General features: G+C 50.3%; 1 protein-coding gene across 24 annotated transcripts in view; it reads right to left on the bottom strand.

Annotated features, from left to right (window-relative positions):
- IKBKB (inhibitor of nuclear factor kappa B kinase subunit beta) overlaps positions 1-21234 on the bottom strand; it is a 57795-nt gene extending 36561 nt beyond the window's left edge. For 5 of the 24 annotated variants that reach the window (XR_012416399.1, XM_005563202.4, XM_073998722.1 and 2 more), the window contains exons 1-5: positions 21066-21234; positions 20328-20450; positions 6260-6354; positions 4837-4954; positions 1584-1653 (exon numbers count right to left, since the gene is read on the bottom strand). Coding sequence is in view for 6 of the 24 variants with exons in the window: in XM_005563202.4 (XP_005563259.3) it covers positions 1584-1653; positions 4837-4954; positions 6260-6354; positions 20328-20432 (388 nt within the window). In the remaining 18 variants the exon portion in view is untranslated. Of the gene's footprint in view, positions 1-1583; positions 1654-4836; positions 4955-6259; positions 6355-18413; positions 18536-20327; positions 20451-20876 lie in introns of those variants that run through there. The other 19 variants (XR_012416400.1, XM_005563204.4, XM_073998724.1 and 16 more) reach the window with 8 other exon arrangements.
- Between the last annotated feature and the right edge of the window lie 772 nt (positions 21235-22006).

Below are 22006 nucleotides of genomic sequence, written 5' to 3'. Positions count from 1 at the left end.
AATAGCCTAAGGAGTGAAAGAAAAATATCTAAGAGAAAAACATCAAAATAATAATAATAATAATAACTTGACAAAGCTCTAACCAAAGAGAAACAAAATAAAAGTCACCCATGAAAAGCAAGAGAATATTCTCTAACCTGCTAACCTGCCTTCAACCCAGTTCGACAGAGAACAAATGAAGAATCTGGCCACTGATGTAAAAAATACAATCGAGTAAGCCTCTAAGCAAAATATGGATGGGTGAGCCTTGGGTCAGGCAGTCAAGAAAACAAGTGAAATTTCTAACTGATGGATTATGCTCTAGGAAGACAGACAAGATTCATGCAGGCCATGCACAGGGGGTCCCTTGGGCCAGCACTGGGTGCTCACTTGAGTCAAATAAAACTGGTGTAATGTCAACTTATCCTCCATGTGAAATCCACCCAAAGGGACGAAGACATAGCACAGAGCAAGATGGGAATTTTCTATGTCAGACTATTTGGATCTTAACCTTAAATATGTCATTGCTTGACTTTTCCCCTTCCTTTTCTTCTTGCTTCTCCTCTGTCAAAAGCAGCAGTCAGGAAGAGACCAGATCCACACTAGCAAGACAAAGTGTTGGACCATCAACCCTTCCAGGCCCTGGCTTAGAGAACACAGCTTTACAAATGAAGGAGAATGTTAACATCTGGTGAACTGAGGGGAATGGTATGTGAGTTTCGCTGTAATACTCTTTTAACTTTTCTATATTTTTGACAATTTTCAAAAAAAAGCTTGAGCAAACAAAAAGAAAAAATATATACAGCTTTGAAAGGTTGAGGTAGGGGAGGGATGAAAATGGCATCATTCTCCAAATCTGGGGGCAAAGAGTCAAAGATAAATTATCGATAACTCTAAACCTTAGACCCCAACTATCAACTTGCACCAACAACCTTGGAGATTATTTAAAAAAAAAAAACCCTGAGCAAGTCCCTCTCCCTTGTGACGTCTGTCTCCCCAGGCTGGGGCCCGGTGCTGACCTTCAGCACCCAGCCCTCAGGCCCCTACTGAGTGGGCGCCAGGGTCTAGGAGGCTCCATTGGCCTCTGCAGGCTGAGGCCACTCTTCTCAATGAATGGCCAGCTTGGCCTTCTCAGAGGGTGCCGCAGATGCCCTCATTTGGGGATGCCAACAGTACCCAAGGGATTAAACAAGGACAGTTTTTCCTACGCCTCTCATTGGCAAAGAACTGCCAACGTGGGAGCGGAAAAATTCACTGCCAAGGGACAAAACTCATTCGAATGACAACCTATTCCAGTGCCAGCCATTCCAGGAAAGGAGGGAGGGGAGCTTCATAATGGGAAAGGAAATCTGTTATTCCCTACACATCATAATTCACCTGATGAGTTAATCAGGAAGGAAGGGAAACCTATTTGAGTTCAGCGTCTGTCTGGCTGACTCCTTTTTGATCTCCCTACTCCACCACGGTCCCCCCTCCCCGGGCTCCCATTACCCCTCCACAGAGACCAAAGGATTGAAGTGTCTGCCTGCAGTGCTCTGCAGGGACTCATGGGGCACCACACTCTCCCTGAAGGACATGGCCTGACTTCCAGGGCTGGGATTTACCAATGTCACTCAGCAAGGTGAGGATGGCACCTTCCCGCAGACCACAGCAATTCTCAAACTGGTTCAGGTACTGTCAAGAAAGTGAGAAGCGGCATCAGAGCTGGTGGTCACAAACCACCAGAAACCCACACGTGTCTCTTACCAGCCCATGTGATGGAAGTGCTGACCCTGGGCCCTAGTCTTTAGGGGACCTGCTTTTGAGGAAGCTAGGGCAGCAGGACTAGCAGGGATTGGCCGGAGGAGGAGGAGGAAGAAGAGGAGGACGAAGCAGTCCTGACCACCCCAGGGCTCTCACATCCTCACAGCAAGGGGCCCCTGGGGCGAGGAAAGTTCGATTCTCACTGGCTGCTGCAGTTCTGAGCAAGGCAGGAGGAAGTCTAAGCACAGGAAATAGGAATTATCTGTGCCTGAGGGTCCTAGAGACAGGCCAGGCTGGGAGGGCATCACTGGAAACCACCCTCCGACCACCATCCTGCCATCTCCTAGCCACGTAGGTGTCGGTAACAGTAGGGAATGGTTACTGAGCACTGACTACGTGCCAGGGGCTGGAAGAGCTCTGCACGGATTAGCTTGGCAAAGCCTTCCCTGCGTGACCTCATTTAATACTAACCACCACCACTGAGTAAGTACGGGTAGAATCCCCATGTTGGAGGAGGAAACTGAGGTTACACGGTTGAATACCTGTCAGCTCGCACAGCTGTGAAAGGGCAATGCCGGAATGCGGTGCCAGGTCAATCTGAAACTCAAGCCCAGGTCCTTAATCCCCTGCCTTCCTGGCCCCCTCGACTGTCAAGAGGCTCCGTGTGCTGCTGGGAGCTGGCCTCTGAAGAAGGCAGAGAGAGGAGCTTCCCAGCTGAGCCTCACCGTCAGGAACTCACATCATGTTCATAAACCCTCAAGAGTCTGTTCACGTACCTAGCATGTATACTTTTAACATTGACTCTTACATGTCCCCATGTGCTGGCCAAGCCTGCCTCTCCTTGCCCACGGATGTATTATAGATTTGAACTTTTTAGAGGGAACAAAGGAAACAACAGACAACAAGACAGTGGGCAACAGTGTCCTCCCCTAACCCCACTGGGTGACAGCAAGGATAGGGGTTCCTTAGGATGCGAGTCCTTCCTGCCTCCCCCTCAATCATCCTGCAACCCACGCCAGGTCAGTCATGTTAAACTTTCCATCTCTTCTTCTCTGGCTCATTGGCTCTTTGCCACCTAAAAGACCAAGTCTAAAAGCCTCTGCCTCACTTCAGAGCCCTCTGTAATCTGGCCACATCCCACCTACTTCCAGGCTGCCCTCTGGGAAGTCTCCACTTGACTACAACATGGCTTTATCTCTACACAGCTGCAGTCAGTAATGGGTGACTGTCAAAGGTTAGAAAAATAAGGAAAAAATCAAAGTGCTGTCAAGTTCCCCCATCTCTCACTGTGGGTCATGCCAAGGGCTGTGTTCATATCCTGCTGTGAGTGCCACTCCCAGGACATGCCTATCTCCAGGGAGAGCCACTCTGGCAGGCCAAGCCCACGGCAAGTTTCCTTTTATTTTATTTATCTGTCTATTTCTTCTGAGACAGGATTATCTTTTTTCATGAGACTGAGTCTTGCTCTGTCGCCTAGGCTGGCATGCAGTGGCGCAATCATAGCTCCCTGTAGCCTCAACCTCCCAGGCTCAAGCCATCCTCCCAGTCCAGCCTCCGAAATAGTGGGGACTACAAGCGCACACTACCACACCTGGCTAATTTTTCGTTTTTTATTTTTTGAGGAGATAGGGCCTTGGTATGTTGCCCAGGCTGGTCTCAAACTCCTGGCCTCAAGCTATCCTCCTGTCTCAGCTTCCCAAAGTGGAAAGCTTTTGTTTTTTTTTTAAGAGGCACAAGGGCCTGGAGGAACAGTAAGAGTAGCACCTGAAGTGTGTCTGGGAATAGCCACTGAAAGGGAATAAACGCCTGGGCTCCCACCCTCACTATTGTGACCCTTCCAAAGTAAAGAGGTGCACTCGCAGAGTAACCGACCTCGTTTTCAATTAAAATAAAAATTTTTTTGGCTGGGCGCAGTGGCTCACACCTGTAATCCCAGCACTTTGGGAGGCTGAGGTGGGTGATCATTTGAGGTCAGGAGTTCGAGACCAGCCTGGCTGGTATGGCGAAACCCTGCCTCTACCAAAAATACAAAAGTTAGCTGGGCATGGGGGCGGGCACCTATAATCCCAGCTACTCGGGAGGCTGAGACAGGAGAATCGCTTGGACCCAGGAGGCGGAGGCTGCAGTGAGTCGAGATCACGCCACTGCACTCCAGCCTGGGCAATAGAGCGAGACTCTGTCTCAAAAAAAAAAAAAATTTTGTTCAGAGCTTCCAGTTATCATGTTATATGGCCTTATTCAGTCTTAGAGATGGAGAGGTGGCCTGCGGCTAGGTCTGTGTGGACTGGGACCCAGTCTCTGTTGCTACAGCTGTGTGAGGCCCAACCTCTCTGGGCTGTGATATCCACCCGTGATGTGGGAACCATACCTGTGCACTCATGTGTGAGCTGTTGGAAATCGAATGAGGTAACATGTACTAGCAGGCTATGTGGTACTATCATAGGGAACAACGGGGAGGAGGGCACCCAACTGCCCCTGAGACCAGAAGGGGCTGCCATCCACCCACCAGAAGTGAACACTCTAGGGAACAGGAGGTGGTGTGGTGAGAAGGTGGAGAGCAGAGCCCCACAGATGAGTCCAGGTGGGTCAGGTGGGTTGGGTGGGTCGGATGGGTTGGGGCAGGTCTGCAGCCCTGGCCCAGCTCTCTGATCATGAATCCCACTCCCTCTCTTCTATGCTCCCTGCCCCCATGTGTGGTGCTGTCCCATCTCTGGAATAAGATCCCTCCTAATAAGGAGAGCAGTGGCGCTGGCACCAAAGGCCTAACGTGGCCCTAACACGCCCAGGGAGGAAGCATTTGTTTTGGAACTTGCCCAGTCCTTCCCCACGCCCAAACCTGTGATGAGTTTTCCTTGTCATTGGAATAATCCCAGCAGAGTGTGCAGCACGCCCTTCCCCCTTCCCTGGTGTTCTCGGAAGTGCCTCTGACTTACACACACACCAGCCCCAGGTGGGCAGGGAACAGAGGATCTGAGAGGCAAAGCAGCCCTGCTGGAGTTGCTGGGGGTCCCCAAGCTTCCTGATGATGACAGAAGTGAAAGGTCTTCCCATCCCCCTTCCTGGTGTCCCACCTGCCCAGACAGGCTGTATGCCTGGCAGCCGCGGGAGCCTCACCTTCCGGAGATCTCCTCCTTGGCAATACTCCATGGCCAGCAGGGGCAAGTCATTGGGCGCCAAGTTCTGCATCCCCTCAGGGACATCTCGGGCAGCCACCACATTGGGGTGCGTCAGCCTAGGAAGGAGGAAAACCGATGAGAGCAGAGCCAGACTCCTGCCCAGACCCATCCCTATCACCCCCATCAGGTCTCAGCAACAAAGGCCCAGGATAACCCAGGGCTTCGAAACAGAGGAAGACAGAGCCCAGTACGGGTGGCCAACTGCAATGCCCCGGTCAGTGGCGTGCACCCAGCCCCACCCGCAGCACCAGAACTCAGACCCTGAGGGCACACTCCGTGTAACTTCCATTTTCTGTGCGTGCTACATCCCAAGTCCTCATCGTGCTGCCAAACTGCTCCTTTGAAGACCTTCCAATCTCATGCCCTCCACATGGGGGGGATGTGTCACACATGCAAGCAGGCAAACAAGGTGGTGCCTGCTCTTTTTGTTCTCGTATTTTTTTTCTTTTCTCTGTTTATTTTTCGGCAGGTTGATTCACCCACACACATCACCCCAAGGTGGACACACAGAGAGGGATCTGAGAAGGAACTCATGTGTAACCAGATAGAACCATGATGTAACCAAATGGCACTTCCTCTTTTTAAGAGGCTGGCAGAGGAGCCCCTGCTTGGTGTCCTCCTCGCTGGCTCTTTCGGAGCCCACCTCACTAGCTAGGGGGTCAGCAGCCACCGGGCAGATGGACGGCCCAGTCTCCACACTAGAGGAATAAATATCAGCAGCAGCATGACAGCAGAGAACGGTCATGTACCACCTTGGAACTGGAAATACAGGAGGAAAGAAGGCTTTTTTTTTGCTGACAAAGGAAAAGTCACTGTGATAACTGTGTTAACTTATTTAATATAATGAAACTGATGAAAAGTCCCCGACAAGGCCCAGTGTGGACTTTAGCTGCTCTTCCTCTGGCATCTTTAGAAGCAGCAGAGTCACCGTGGAGACTGTCGGGCTGGCGCCCTGATGGAGGGGCAGAGATTTAAGACTCTCCTCTTCTTTTTTTTTTTTTTTTTTTAAATTAGACGGAGTCTCGCTCTGTCGCCCAGGCTGGGGTGCAGTGGCGCGATCCTGGCTCACTGCAAGCTCCGCCTCCCGGGTTCACATCATTCTCCTGCCTCAGCCACCCAAGTAGCTGAGACTACAGGCGCCCACTACCAAGCCTGGCTAATTTTTGATATTTTTAATAGAGATGGGGTTTCATTGTGTTAGCCAGGATGGTCTCAATCTCCTTACCTCGTGATCCACCTGCCTCAGCCTCCCAAAGTGCTGGGATTACAGGCGTGAGCCACCGCGCCCAGCAAGACTCTCCTTTCTAGACACACGGGGGGCTGCTGCTCCAGCTTTCCCTTGGGGTGCACAAGGCCCTCACCTTCTCATGATCTGGATCTCCAGGCACCACCGCTCTCGATTCCGGGGGCTGAGCTCCTGCCGGCACTGCTTGATGGCAATCTGCTCACCTGTTTCCTACAGAAACAGCACAGTGGGGACCAGCAGAGCGAGCTGCAGGCCAAATCCCACCCTGTCTGCTGCATGGGAGGGATCTCCAGTCCTTAGGTGTCACCTGCAATCACCTCCTGGTGCTCCGAGGTCACATGTACACACCGATCGACAGCCACGTAGCACCTGCCCTTCGGGCTGTCTCCTTACCACCCCACCTCTCACCCAACCGCTCCAGCCTCATTTCTTTTTCTTTTTTTTGAGATAGAGCCTTGCTCTGTCGCCCAGGCTGAAGTGCACTGGCACAATCTCAGCTCACTGCAACCTCCACCTCCCGTGTTCAAATAATTCTTGTGCCTCAGCCTCCTGAGTAGCTGGGATTACAGGCATGCGCAACCATGCCTGGCAAATTTTTGTATTTTTAGTAGCCACGGGTTTCATCATGTTGGTGAGGCTGGTCTTGAACTCCTGACCTCAAGTGATCTGCCTGCCTTGCCCTCTCAATGTGCTGGGATTACAGACGTGAGCCACCACACCCAGCCTCTCCCACCTCATTTCTATCCATCCAGAGACTACAGAGGCTTCAGGGCCCTGCTCCATTCCCAGCCCCGCCATGAAACCTCTGCTGACCATTCCTGCCCAGAGAGGTTTCTCTGTCGGAACCCTGGCTGCTGCTGTATTAGGCTGACCCATGGGACACTGCTAATTGACCATATTGACCTACAAAAATAGCACCTGCATGTGGTTCAGCCTAATAGTGAACACCACGTTGAGTGTCTTCATTGTTTCATGTGAGTTTTGTCCTTTCAGAACACAAGCATAATGTAGCATAATATAGCAGATGAAACACTGGCTAGTTCAAATTCTAACTGTGCCATTTACTAGCTATGTGACCTTGGGTAAACCACTTGGTCTGACTCGGTTTCTTCTGTAAAATGGGAATACTGACACCCATATTTCAAGGCTTGAAAACAAGCCTCTAGCAGGTATTGGTAACCCCGCAGAGCAGGGAACCCAGGTCATCCGAGTACTCCTGTTTAAAATCCTGCAGAGATTGGCTCCCACCTGCATTTCCAGCCGCTCTCCCACGACACTGCAGCCAGATGGCACCACCCACCCTGGCGCTTGGCCCTGCTCCTCTACACTTGCCAGCACAGGTGCATGGGCACCACAGTCTGCCCAACTCAAGAGGGTCTCGCCCTCCACTATACTCCTGTAACAGCTAATTCCTTCAGTGCACATGCCAAAGAGTTACTTTCTGCAGAGTAATGGGCTGTTTTCTCTTCTCTTTGTCAAATTATAGACTTGTCCATCTTCATGGGCTTTAACTTCTACCCAGGTAACCAGCAGCATCCTCAGCAGTGGCTCCTGCACCTGGCGAATCATGAACTGAGCCACTGGCTCCTGGCGGTCTCCCCTCTTCTCCCTGGTGCATGAGTGGGGACGCCGGAGACAGGCAGGCCCTGAGGCTGTGGCACAAGCAGCAGGGAGAGCGGCTCTGGCCTCAGGCACTCCAGCTGCCACAAGGGAGTCACCACTGCACCACTGTCACCTCTTTTGGCCATGGGGGGTCTCCAGGACAACTGCGGGGCAGCAGCTGCCCCAGGCAGCAGCTCCCAGAGCCCCAGCCTGAGAGCCGATCCTGCCACCGCTAAACAAGCTGACCTGCACCAACATCCTCCTGTGTACCTACAGCACAAAACTCCCAACCCACACACACACCTGGGCAAGAGCCGCGCCTGCAGTGTGGCACAGGGTACCCAACAGTAGGAGAAGATTTCAGAACTGTACCAGACCCTACTATGGCTCACTTGAAGGATGTCCTAGAGGCCCTGTTAGGCCAATTTCTGTTTTCTCAGTTTATGAAGATACAAACTTGATGGCTCTGTACCCCAGGTGGGACTGATGGTTATAAAAGGACAAGTTTGGCCCTTTTTGTATCTTGCCCTTTCGCCTTCACCCTGCCTTGATCTTGGACTTCCTAGCCTCTAGGACTATAAGAAATAAAATTGTTATAAATTGCGCATTCTCAGTTCCTCTGTGATAGCAGCACTGACACACTGCTACAGACACTTGCCTCCAGTTAGGCGGAGTTTGCAGAGGAGCTTAGACGTGGGGAACACAGGGTTCCACAAACAGAGACTGATGGCCCCGCTGCAGCGTGAGGTGCCGTTGCCAAGAGCATCTATCCACCTCCATCCACCCTGCAACATTTCCATGGACAGTATTCCAAGCAATGGTTTAGCCAAAGAGACTGTAACTCATGGTTCGCTACCTCAGAATGACTGAGACTAAACCAAGATACCAAAAAATCTGCAGCAACTTAACTTCAATACACAGAAGAGTGCACTTGTTGTCTATTGCTGCTGTAACAAATTACCACAAACTTGGTGGCTTAAAATAATACACCTTATTTCCTTGCAGTTCTATCTGCTGAAGCCTGACATGCGTCTGCCAGAGCTAGGATGTTGGTGAGGCTGTGCTCCATCTAGAGGCTCTAGGGGAGAGTCTGTTTCCCTGCTTTTCCCTCTGCATCTTCTAGAAGCGCCACTTTCTTCAGCTCGTGGCCCCCTAGCCCATCCTGGCGTCAGCCATGGCCCGCCATTTTCCTCACATGCATCAGCTGACACTGGCTCTGCTACCTCCCTCTCCCACGTTTAAGAACCCTTGAGATTACACTGGGACCCCCAGGGAAGCCAGGTCAATCTCCCCATCTCAGGTCAGCTGATTAGGAAACATAATTTCATCTGTAACCTTAATTTCCTTTTGCCATGCTGCCCCACCCAGTCATAGGTTCAGAGATTAGGATGCAGATTTCTTGGTGGGGTTGGGGGGAATTATTCTACCTACCACAAATGAAACAGGACAGATAATCAGATTTAAAAAGTAGATTAGATGACTCAGTTTATTAAGTGATTTTAGGTCATCTGTCTAGCTACAAATTGGATAATTGCAGTCTTTTGCCCAACACAAACACTGGACCTGATACACAGCTGTCACTTGGCCCAACCCAGAATCAGGAAGAGATTTTGATACTGAAGACTTGAAATTAGTCTTAAATATCCAAATGCAAACTAAAAAGACTGAACTCAGCAATGTGAACACTAAACAAGTCTTTAAATATCTGGGCATAGAGACCAAAACTAACTTTCTACTCACAGACAGCTCAGCTTCACCCTAGAGTTGAGGTGAAATCCTAACTTCCTGGGCCTAGGAAGGTCTGCTGTAGATACAGACACACTTAAACTTTTCCTAACACAGTGGCCTTCATCTGCCTCTAGGAAGTATTCTGAAATATTCCCAGTTTTTCCATGAGTAATGTTTCATTTGAAACAGAAATGCAAACAGAATTACTTTGTTATTAAAAACATGCCTGCTCTAGAAAGCGAAATTCAATTAAAACAGCACAGAAGCAGGCTACGAACACCGGTTCTGAAACCCCGGGGAGTTTGTTCTTCACTAGCAGTGGAATTCGAACAGATGTAAAGTAAGAAGGTTGGCTTACTTTATTTTTCCTAGAATCTACTGAGTCTTAGCTTAGTTCTGTGGAAACCCAGACTAGGCCTGAGCCATGTCAGTACCCAACTTCTGGTACGTGAACTCCTCGTGAAGGACAAAACTCAAAACTGCTTTGTGGCCGGGCGTGGTGGCTCATGCCTATAATCCCAGCACTTTGGGAGACCAAGGCAGGTAGATCACTAGAGCCCAGGGGTTTGAGACCAGCCTGGGCAACATGGCAAGACTCTATCTCTACTAAAAATATTTTTTAAAACTAGCCAGGCATAGTCATAGATGCCTGTAGTTCCAGCTACTTGGGAGGCCGAGGTGGGAGAATCTCCTGAGCCTGGGAAGTCAAGTCTGGACAATACAGTGAGACCTGCATTGAGCTGTGATCGCGCTGCTGCACTCCAGCCTGGGCTACTGGAGTGACACCCTGTCTTGAAAAATAAACACACACAAAACAACAACAGAAAACTGGTCTGTATTTTGAGAAAAGGGAGAAAGGTTCCCCTGTATGTCCAGATTGAATGTAGTGATTATGAAGGTCCTCAGAGTTTGCAATTCCTTGCCTTTGATGCATGAAAACATAAAACTTGTGTATAAGCATGTGTGTCATAAGGTGTAAAAAAGGCAGAGGGGAAGCACATCCTCAGACTAAAAGGTGCCTGGCAGATGCGAGCTGAAGACCAGTCACAGGAGAAACAAAAGGGGCTGGCCCAGCTTCCTGAAGTTCACCTCTTTCAATGACTCAGGGGAAACTCACAGAGGCAAAGAGCTACGTTTAGACCCTTAGCACAGAAAGCCCAGTGTCCCGTTATCATGGCAAGCGTCCAACCAGGCCACTGTGGACACGGGGACAATTAGTAACAACCTCCTCCTCCTTCTCAGACCCCACCTCCTGAGATGAGTGCTTCAGAAAGGAGGCACAAGGCTGGGGGCAGAGAGACTGGGAAGGAGGACCCAGAGCTGGAAGCCAACAGGTCCGGGATCCAGCTGCAGTTTCACCCGACTCAGCAGGTAGTCGACTGAACACACCCTGGGCCCCAGCATCGCCTGCTCTATGCTATGAGGGCCATAACTTCTTCACCCTACTCCCTATAGTGCAGACCCCCACTGGGCACAGTGGCCTCCCGCCTCACCCATGGGAGCTAGGCGCTCGGGCTCCGGAGACAAGTAGGTCCAGGTGTAACTCCCTCCCCCACCGCATGGTAAAGGTGCATTAGGAGCCCATGTATAAGCCCTGGGTCCTTATCCATAAGATGGGGATGGGTCCATCCACTCCAGGGATGTCAGCTAAAATGAAACACAGCATCCGAACACAGGGAGCCAGGAATAAACGACCACAGCCTCACTTTCTTTTCTGGCCCCGTGGAGATGCTGCTCTGCCCACTTGAGTCGACCTCTGTTTTCCTGCGAGGCCCTCGAAAGTCTACCTCCTTTCCAGATCCTGCTAAAGCTCCATTCACTCCAAGAAGCCTCCCTTCCCCAGCATTCAGGAGAGATCATGCGGACAGGGAACCCAGCTCGGCTGCCATATGATGCCCTGGAGAAACAGCAGCCATTGTTATCCATGCAGTTCGGTGCTTGGATTTAGACTCACTCACCGCGTTCCTGAATGCTCCCTGGATCACTGTGATCAGAGAGCAAGCACACGAAGGGCAGGGCCCCTTTTTTCCTGGTATCCCCGACAGAGCTTGGGCCCAGGCTCTATAAATCCCTAGAGAAGTGACTGAATGGAGCAGAGGCTTTAAGGCTTCCAAGCACAGAGATAAGCTGGGGTGAGCTTTGTCTTGTCCCCTGAAGGGGCGAGTTCAGGTCCGTGCTGCTTCATAGAAGGGATTGTTAACACTCTGCCTTCTAACATCCAGTGCACACACTGCCTCCTCCACCTCAACAAGCATTCCACAGGGCTCCAGGCAGCACTTCCTGGCCCTCCTCACAGCCAAGTGCACACAGAACATGACGATATCGCAAGGTACTCTGGGTCGCTTCCAGAAGGCAGCTGACCTACCTCCTGCCCAGCCATATTGGGGACCCAGCAATGAGGGGATCAATATTGGAGAATCCCCATCATCCATGCGAAAAGAGGGGACCCACAGAGCCAAGATGCTGACAGAGCCAGGATCTGAACCCAGGTCTGTGTGACTGAGTCTCGTGTTCCCACCCCTACTCCCAAACCATGTTGCCAGGTGGGGGCACTTGGTTACCTCCTCCTCCTCCTCCTTTGTATTTAACAGAGGTCTCACTGAAAATGCAGCCTGTCTAAACCGTACTGGGAAGCGGTTTGTGCTGACCCTGAGCTGGAGGTCTTAGCGAGTTCCAACACAGTGTGGAATGGTGAGGCCCACGCATGGCAGGAGAACCACAAGAACCGGGGAAGCAGGTTGGTGGGGCTCGCTTGTTAACTGCCCTCCCTCCCTGGGAAACACTCAATGTGGGGTTCTTTGTCTAACAAGGAAGACTTATAAGTGTTTTGTTCTCCAAAGAAGCATTTTTCAACCAAGCGCAGTGGCTCATGCCTGAAATCCCAGCACTTTGGGAGGCCAAGGCAGGAGGACTGCTTGAGCCCAGGAGTTCGAGACCAGCCTGGGCAACATAGAACGACCTCATCTCTACAAAAAAAAAAAAAAAAAAATTAGCCAGGCATGGGGTCTCATGCCTGTAGTCCCAGCTACTCAGGAGGCCAAAGTGGGAGGACTCCTTGACCCTAGAAGTTCAAGGCTGCAGTGAGCCCTGATCGAGCCACTGCACTCCAGTCTGGGTGACAGAGGGAGACCCTGTCTCAAAAAACAAACAACAAAAAACCAATAAAGAAGTGTTTTCCCCTTCCTGCTTCAAAGAGGTTCAGACTGTAGGGAACAAGGAGAGCCTAAGGAACACCGAGGCCCCACCCCGAGTCCCCACCACGGAGAGGCCACAGGCACAATGGAAAAACACGAGGTTGGGTTCCGAACAGACGCAGGTTCCAATCCTAGCCTCTTTGCTTGCGAGCTCAGCCTCTGTGGGTGAGTCACAGAGACTGTGCTTCAGTCTCCTCAACTACAAAATGGGAACAAAGACAACAGTACTTCCTTTTAGAGATGTGAGGGCTGGAGAGAAAGCACATAAATACGTAGTTTGATGCTGGCGCATAGTAGGTTCTCAGTAAATGATACTTCTGATTATCAGGCCACTATCTCTGACTGAGGATACCCATGCTTAGGGGCTTTTTCATGTAATTTCTATCGTGATAACTAAAACATTCCCTCTTCTGCAGACAAGATACAATGCATGGAGTGTCAGGAAAGTGCACACTTGTTATGTGGAGTAAAACCATGAGAGTTAAGGAACCAACACTACCATAGCCCAGCTGCTTCTTTTAAGAGGCTGTGAACAGAGGGGTCCCCAACAGAGAACACAAACGCTCATCTTCTGAACTTGGACAATGACCAAAGACCTCTCCTTAGCACCCAAAGCAGCCCTAGAGATTTCCCAAACTTAGGGAGAACCCATGGGGAAGGAAGGTAGAGAGCTTCCTGGCCTGGGCCGCTCACGGGTAGGCATCCACTGAGGACCTGCAGGCACTCCACTCCTCCTGCTCCCTTCCACCTCTACTCCACCACTAAGCCCTGTTGATTCCACCCCTTAAATATACTTCTCTCTCTCTCTTTTTTTTTTTTCTTAGACAGAGTTTCGCTCCTGTTGCCCAGGCTAGAGTGCAGTAGCACAATCTCGGCTCACTGCAACCTCCGCCCCCTGGGTTCAAGCAATTCTCCTGCCTCAGCCTCCTGAGTAGCTGGTATTACAGGCATCCGCCACCACACCTGGCTAATTTTGTATTTTTAGTAGAGACAGGGTTTCTCTACATTGGTCAGGCTGGTCTCGAACTCCCAACCTCAGGTGATCTGCCTGCCTCTGCTCCCAAAGTGCTGGGATTACAGGCGTAAGCCACCGCACCAGGTCTAAATATCGTTTAAGTCTGCCCACCCCTCTCCATCTCTCACCTGGACGACTCCAAAACATTCAGACCTGGTCTGCCTGCATCACTGGGACGGTGCCAGTGACACTGTACTAGCAGCCACCGAGAGCTAGTTGTTAACTATTCAGGAATCTGGCCGGAGCGGGCTGTTAAACTGCTGGTGGCTTGAAGTCAGCCCTGGTGGGAGTAGCTACCCCATAAGAACTGCTGCGCACTATGGATCAGGGCATTTCTTCCCAGAGCTGATTTTTTCCTAGCACGCCGCCCACTGCTTGGGCCCTCCCAATCTGTTCCCATGGGCACAGCACCTCCCTCTAACATCGTTCCACAGCTCCTCCATAAAAACAAAACCTCTTCAGCTGAAACTGCCCAAAAAACGCCACAGGGTCTGACTTACACAGTCCACCCTCAGCCACCCAGGCACTTGTACCCCATCCTCCCTTCGGGCCACACTGGCCTTCGGTCCTGCCCACTTGCCACACCTGCCCTCCACAGGGGCCCTCAGGAGCCTCTCCCTTGGCCTGGAACTCTCCTCCCACCTTCTCTGCCAAGCTGACTTCTACTAGGACCTCAGTTCAAGTGCCACTTCCTTAGGGAACCTCCTCTGACACTGACTGATCCCACCCCAACGAAAGGTCTCAGTGCACTGGGTCATTCTCCCAACTTGCACTTTATAATACTTAGGAGCTTACATTTATAATTAGTTGACTAATGGCTCTTTCCCTTCTCCAAAGGTCCGCTTTAGTCACCACTGTACACATAATAGACATTAGATAAATATTTGTGGACTGGCAGAGTGGATGATTTGGATCACCTAGCACATATACAACGTCAGGCACTTGCTACAGAAGAACTGAAGGAACTCCAAGGCCAGACCCAACCCTGGCTGACCAGGAATGCAGGGTCCTGACGACACTTACTCTCGTCAGACAGGAAGGGCGGCACAGGAGCCGGCCTGGAGAGGCCTGGAGAAACTCACCGGGAGAACCAGTTCCCACGGAACAAAGTCATCCCAAACAGGTTTGTGGAGGAGGTAGCCTAGAGTTCATCCTGGAGGAACATGCAGGAGAGGGAGGCCTGTTCGACGAGAGGGCTCAGCACCCGAACCAGGGGCAGCCAAGGGGAGGAATGACAGAGAGGCAGGTGCAAACAGACTGCATGGGGTTCAGCCGGCAGGAGGAGGAAGCTGGCTTTTGGCTTTTTAAAAGTACATAACAGGCCAGGCGCCTGTTAGTGGCTCATGCCTGTAATCCCAACACTTTGGGAGGCCAACATGGACAGATCACTTGAGGTCAAGAGTTTGAGAACAGCATGGCCAACATGGTGAAACCCTGTCTCTACTAAAAATACAAAAACTAGGCTGGGCACAGTGGCTCATCCCTGTAATTCCAGCACTTTGGGAGGCCGAGGCGGGTGGATTGCCTGAGATTGGGAGTTCAAGACCAGCCTGGACAGCATGGTGAAACCCCGTGTCTACTAAAAATATAAAAACTAGCCGGGTGTGGTGGCAGGTGCCTGTAATCCCAACTACTTGGGAAGCTGAAGCAGGAAAATCGCTTGAACCCAGGAGGCGGAGGTTGCAGTGAGCCGAGATCGCGCCAACGCACTCCAGCCTGGGCAACAGTTTGTGACTCCGTCACACACACAAAAAAGAAAAATTAGCTGGGTGTAGCCAGGTGTGGTAGCTTATGCCTGTAATCCTAGCACTTTGGGAGGCCGAGGTGGGCAGATCGCAAAGTCACGAGATCGAGACCATCCTGGCTAACACGGTGAAACCCCATCTCTACCAAAAATACATAAAAAATTAGCCAGGCATGGTGGCAGGTGCCTATAGTCCCAGCTACTCGGGAGGCTGAGGCAGGAGAATGGCATGATCCCGGGAGACGGAGCTTGCAGTGAGCCAAGATCACGCTACTACACTCCAGCCTGGGTGATAGAGCAAGACTCCGTCTCAAAAAAAAAAAAAATTAGCCGGTCATGATGGCGCTGCCTGTAATCCCAGCTACTCAGGAGGCTGAGGCAGGAGAATCGCTTGAACCCAGGAGATGGAGGCTGCAGTGACCCCAGATCACACCTGTCTCAGCTGAGCGTGAGACTGTCTCAAAAAAAAAAAAAAAAAAAAAAGAAAACATGGGAAGTGCTTCAGGGTCTGGGAAAAGATTTTATGGATAAGCACAGTTAACAGAGGCAAAAGTAGACAAATGAGATTACATCAAACTAAAAAGCTTCTGCACGGCAAAAGAAAAAACAGAGTAAACCTATGGAACCTGTGGAGACAACCTATGAAATAGGAGAAATTGTTTGCAAACTATCCATCCAACAAGGGATTAATATCAAGAATATGCAAGGAACTCAAACAACTCAACAGCAAAATAATAAATCATCCAATTTTTAAAATGGGCAAATGATTTGAAGAGGAATTTCTCAAAGACTTACAGATGGTCAACAAGTATATGATAAAATGTTCAATATCACTAATCATCAGACAAATGCAAATCAAAACCACAATGAGATGTCATCTCACCACAGTTAAAATGGCTATTATCAGAAAGACAAAAAAGAACAAATGAAGGCAAGGATGTGGAGAAAGGGAAACTCTATACACTATTGGTGGGAATGTAAATTAGCACAGCCATTATGGAAAATAGTATGGCGGTTCCTTGAAAAACTACAAATAAGGCTAGCGCAGTGGCTCACGCCTTAGTTTCAACAGGTTGAGAGGCTGAGGCAGGCAGATCACCTGAGGTCAGGAGTTCGAGACCAGCCTGGCCAAAATGGCAAAACCCTGTCTCTACTAAAAACATAAAAATTAGCCGGGTGTGGTGGCACACACCTGTAATCCCAGCTACTTGGAGGCTGAAGCAGGAGAACTGCTTGAACCCAGGAGGCAGAGGTTGCAGTGAGCCGAGATCATGTCACTGCACTCCAGCCTGGGTGACAGAGCCTGAGACCAGCCTCCGTCTCAAAAAAAAAAGAAAAACTATAAATAGAATTACCATATGATCCAGCAATCCCACTAGTGGGTATCTATCCAAAGGAAAGGAAATCAGTTTATCAAAGAGATATTGGCACCCTCATGTTTACTGCAGCACTATTCACAATGGCCAAAATATGAAATCAACCTAAATGTCAACCTAATGTCCATCAATGAACAAATGAATAAAGAAAATGTAGTACACAGACACAATGGACTCTCTTATTCAGCCATAAAAAAGAACGAAGTCCTGTCATCTGTGGCAACATGGATGAGCCTGGAGGGCATTACATTAAGGGAATTAAGCCAGGCCCAGAGAGGTAAATACCGCATGTTCTCACTCATCTGTGGGAGCTAATAAAAAACAGATCTCAGTTGGTTAAAATCAGTAGGCTGACACCTGGGATTACCAGCACTTTGAGAGGCTGAGGTGGGAGGATCACTTGTGTCCAGGAATTCGAGACCAGCCTGGGCAACAGAGACCTCCTATCTACAAAAACACAAAAAATCAGCCGGGCGTGGTGACACATACCTGCAGTCCCAGCTACTCAGGAGGTTGAGGCAGAAGGATCATTTGAGCCCAGGAGGTCAAGGCTGCAGTGACCCATGATGGCACCACTGCTCTCAGCCTGGATGACAGATTGAGACCCTGTCTCCAAAGAAATTAAAAATTAAAAAAAAAAAAAGGCCAGGCATGGTGGCTCATGCCTGTAATCCCAGCATTTTGGGAGGCCGAGGCAGGCAGATCGCCTGAAGTCAGGAGTTCGAGACCAGCCTGGCCAACATGGTGAAACCCTATCTCTACTAAAAACACAAAAATTAGCCAGGTGTGGTGGTGCACGGCTGTAATCACAGCTACTTGGGAGGCTGAGACTGGAGAATCACTTGAACCCAGGATATGCCGGTTGCAGTGAGCTGAGATTGTGCCACTGCACTTCAGCTTGGGCAACAGAGCGAGACTCCATCTCAAAAAAAAAAAAAACTGATCTCAGCCAGCCTCGGTGGTTCACACCTGTAATCCCAATACTTTGGCAGGCTGAGGCGGGGGGGGATCACCTAAGTTCAGGAGTTCAAGACCAGCCTGGCCAACATGGTGAAACCCCATCTCTACTAAAAATACAAAAATTAGCCAGGTGTGGTGGCAGGCACCTGTAATCTCAGCTACTCGGGAGTCTGAGGCAGGAGAATTGCTTGAACCTGGGAGGCAGAGGTTGCAGTGAGCCAAGATCGCGCCATTGCACTCCAGCCTGGATGACAAGAGCAAAACTCCATCTCAAAAACACAACAACAACAACAAAAGACTGATCTCACAGAAGTAGAAAGTAGAACAGTGGTCACCAGAGGCAGGAAAGGGTGAGGGTGTGGGGGCTGGGGTGTGGAGGGGAATAGGGAGGGACTGGTTAATGGGTACAAAATTATAGTTAGGTAGAATAAGTTATAGTATTCTATAGAACAACAGGGTGACTACAGTGAATAAAACTTTATTATACATTTCAGGCCGGACGCAGTGGCTCACGCTTGTATTCCAAGCACTTTGGGCAGCTGAGGTGGGCGGAACACCTGAGGTCAGGAGTTCGAGACCAGCCCAGCCAACATGGTTAAACCCCATTTCTACTAAAAATACAATAATTAGCCGGGCATGGTGGTGCACACCTGTAATTCCAGGTACTCAGGAGGCTGAGGCAGGATAATCACTTGAACTCGAGAGGCGGAGGTTGCAGTGAGCCAAGATCGCACCACTGCACTCCAGCCTGGGCAACAGTGCTAGACTCCATCTCCGGGAAAAAAAAAAAAAAATTATTGTGTATTTCAAAATAGCCAGAAGAAAGAATTTTGACTGTTTCCAACAAAAAGGATAAGTGTTTCAAGTGATGAATATGCCAATTACCCTGATTTGATCATTACACATTAGGTGTCAAAATATCACACTGTCCCCCATAAATATGTAACAATTATTATGTGTCAATTAAAAATAAAAACAGGCCAGGTTCAATGACTCATGGCTGTAATCCCAGCACTTTGAGAGGCCAAGGCAGGAAGATCACTTGAGGCCAGGGATTCTAGACTAGCCTGGACATTGAGAGACCACCATCACTACAAAAAATAAAAAAAAAAAAACCTCAGCTGAGGCCATGTCCCATGGCTCAGGCCTGTAATCCCAACATTTTGGGAGGCAAAGGCGGGAAGACTGCCTGAGGACGCGAGTTCGAGACAAGCCTGGGCAACATAGCAAGACCCCATCTCTACAAAATTAAAATAATTCTCACTTTCATGTGGATCTGCTTATTTTGTACCGTGCAATACTGGGAAGACATCATAATTGGCAAATATTATAAATACTTTTTTTTTTTTTTGAGACAGGGTCTCATTTTGTAGCCCAGGCTGGAATGCAGTGACACTGTCTCAGCTCACTGAAACCTCCGCCTCCTGGGTTCAAGCGATTCTCCTGCCTCAGCCTCCTGAGTAGCTGAAGTTACAGGCACGTACCACCACAGCAGCTAATTTTGTATTTTTAGTAGAGATGAGGTTTCACCATGTTGGCCAGGCTGGTCTCAAACTCCTGACCTCAAGTGATCCTCCCTCCTAGGCCTCCCAAAGTGCTGGGATTACAGGCGTGAGCCAATGTACCTGACATTTTAAATAATTTCTAAAAAATGGTTTTGAAACAAGGTCTCCCTCTGTCACCCAGGCTAGAGTGCAGTGGCACAATCATAGCTCACTACAGCCTCAAACTCCTGGGCAAGAAATCCTCCCACATCAGCCTCCAATGTAGTGGGACTACAGGTACGCACCATGGCTGCCTAATTTTTTTTTTTTTTTTTTTTTTTTTTTTTGAGATGGAGTCTCAATCTGTTGCCCAGGCTGGAGTGCAGCAGCGCAATCTCCGCTCACTGCAACCTCCGCCTCCTGGGTTCAAGCGATTCTCCTGCCTCAGCCTCCCAAGTAGCTGGGACTACAGGCACGTCCCACCAAGCCTGGCTAATTCTTTGTATTTTTAGTAGAGATGGGGTTTCACGGTGTTAGCCAAGATGGTCTCTATCTCCTGACCACGTGATCCGCCTGCCTCAGCCTCCCAAAGTGCTGAGATTACAGGTGTAAGCCACCACGCCCAGCTGGCTGCCTAATTTTTAAAACTTTTTTGTAGAGACGAGGTCTTGCTATGTTGCCCAGGCTGTTCTTGAACTCCTGGCTTCAAGGAATTAAAATATTTTAAACTATTTAATTATCCTCATCCTTTAAATTTTCCTATTTCTGTATGTTTTATAACATATATCAGTATATATTAGTACATGATATTCTACTGTAACCATATATATATATAAAATACAGACTAAGAGCTTATCTTTATTTTACTGTTTATTTAGGTGACATAGTCAATAAAGCTTGGAGACCACTAACCTGGAGTCAGCTCAGAAGTCCTGAAGCCCTCTTCCCAGTCCCCTATTCACTGTCCCAAGATGACCAAAGCCAAAGGTGAGCCCTTGGCCCAGTAGGATCAGAGAAAGTGGAGGCAGTGAGGAGGGAGCCTGGCTTCCCACCCCTCCCCAAGCTGCACAGAGGGCCTACCTGATTGTGCCATCGGATGACATTTCCAAATCCCCCTGTCCCAAGGCGCTCTTTCATTTCCCAGGCCCCACATGTCTGGGTTGTCAGGGAAGGTGACCAGCTCATACTGATGTCGTGCTAACTCTGTAAGCAATTTGGGATGGGGAAAAAAGGTTAGGATTAAGAAAAAAAAATGGAGTTCAAAGAGATGGAGAAGGCAAGAGATACCACTGCTCTCGAATGGGAGAGAAGAAAAATACAACTGGTTTTTTACTTTGTAAAGAAACTAATGTGTTTGGTTTGTCCAAACTTTGTGGCAAACTTTTGTCCCTCTCACCCTCCCCCATCCGGTTGCTGTGGCATCAGGCAGGGAAGAAAGTCACCGAGGGAGGCGATGTCCACGCCCCTGCCCCAGCGAGGGGATCCCCGGCGGACTCCACCAGGGGCGCCCGGGCCTGCCCGCCTTCTGCCCGAGGTGGCAGGGACAGAACCTACTTCTGAGCGTCCCCTCGGTCACGTGTTTCTTTACAACGTTCCCATAAATCGCAGGTTTCCCTCAAAGCCACCCACCCCCAAGAAGCCATCCCAGCCAGGGCTGTTTCTCCCGGCTTCCCGAACTCCAATCCGCACGAGTGAAACCCTCCCCAGTCCGCAAGCTGCGACTTTCCAGCGGCACAGAGGGGTCTTCTGGGCCTTGCAGGCAGCGGAGCGGCGGGGCCTGCAGGTGGCACCCGGGCCGCACCCGCGAGGGGGACTCACCTGTCGGCAGGGACGCGGGGCAGGGGGAGGGCTCCCCGGGGCGGGGGAGGCGGGGCTGGGGCGGCCGGACCCTGGGCTCTGATACCCCTCTGAAAACATTAAAATGCGGGAATCTTAACGCGGGCAGCGCGGCGCGACTTCCTCAAACACTTCCTGCTCTGACATCACTGAGCACGTGGGCCGCGGCCGCTCTTAAAGTGGCCGCGAGGGGCGCGAGGCTGACCAGGTCCGGATGCTGCGAGCGCCGCGGGCCAGGTGGGCCTGTCCCGGGACCCGCAACCGGGCGACTTCCCGGGGGCGGGGGTGGCGTGTGGCCTCTAGAATAAACTGAGGGAAAGTGGACAGACTGTGCTCACCGATTTAAAAGAACAGCCCTGAAATGACCCCCGTTACGCCCTGTTCTCTTTAGACAAGTGACTTCCACCTGGAGCCGTTTCTGGGCCCGGGCATGGGGATTTCCTCACCCGGCCGCCTAGGCTTTCACCTCGGTGGAATTTCCCGCGCCCCTGCTGGGATGATTTAGGGACTGTTGGCTATAACTGCCCTTGCCGCCCGCCCTACTGCGGGCGCTCCCCTGTCTGTGGGGGGTGCTTGGCTGGGTGTGGAGAAGGATCAATCACAGCTGACTCCTCAGAGGTGACAGCCCCCGCCCCCTTAAAAATAAGAAAAGACCTAGAAGTGTGAAGCCAAACTGCAGCCCCACCCCCAGTGACAGGAGGAAACCGCGAGGCGCACAGCCTAAGGTTCATCATTCATCTCCTTCTGCTTGGAGTCAGAATGTCCTCCCTGCTGAGTTCCTCCGTTTTGTGGCATTACATTAGTGGACAAAGGAGGTGTGTGTGTGTGTTGCTATATTTTATTCAAGCAGGAAAAAACTACCAAAGGAACCTGAAGATGATAATAATAGCTCACATCTATAGAGTGCTTACACAGTGCAGGGC

The sequence above is a fragment of the Macaca fascicularis genome, chromosome 8 (genome assembly GCF_037993035.2).
Source record: "Macaca fascicularis isolate 582-1 chromosome 8, T2T-MFA8v1.1".
NCBI classification, from domain to species: domain Eukaryota; kingdom Metazoa; phylum Chordata; class Mammalia; order Primates; family Cercopithecidae; genus Macaca; species Macaca fascicularis.
The sequence above is the reverse complement of the archived record's forward strand: the minus strand, read 5'-3'. Positions and strand labels throughout refer to the sequence as shown.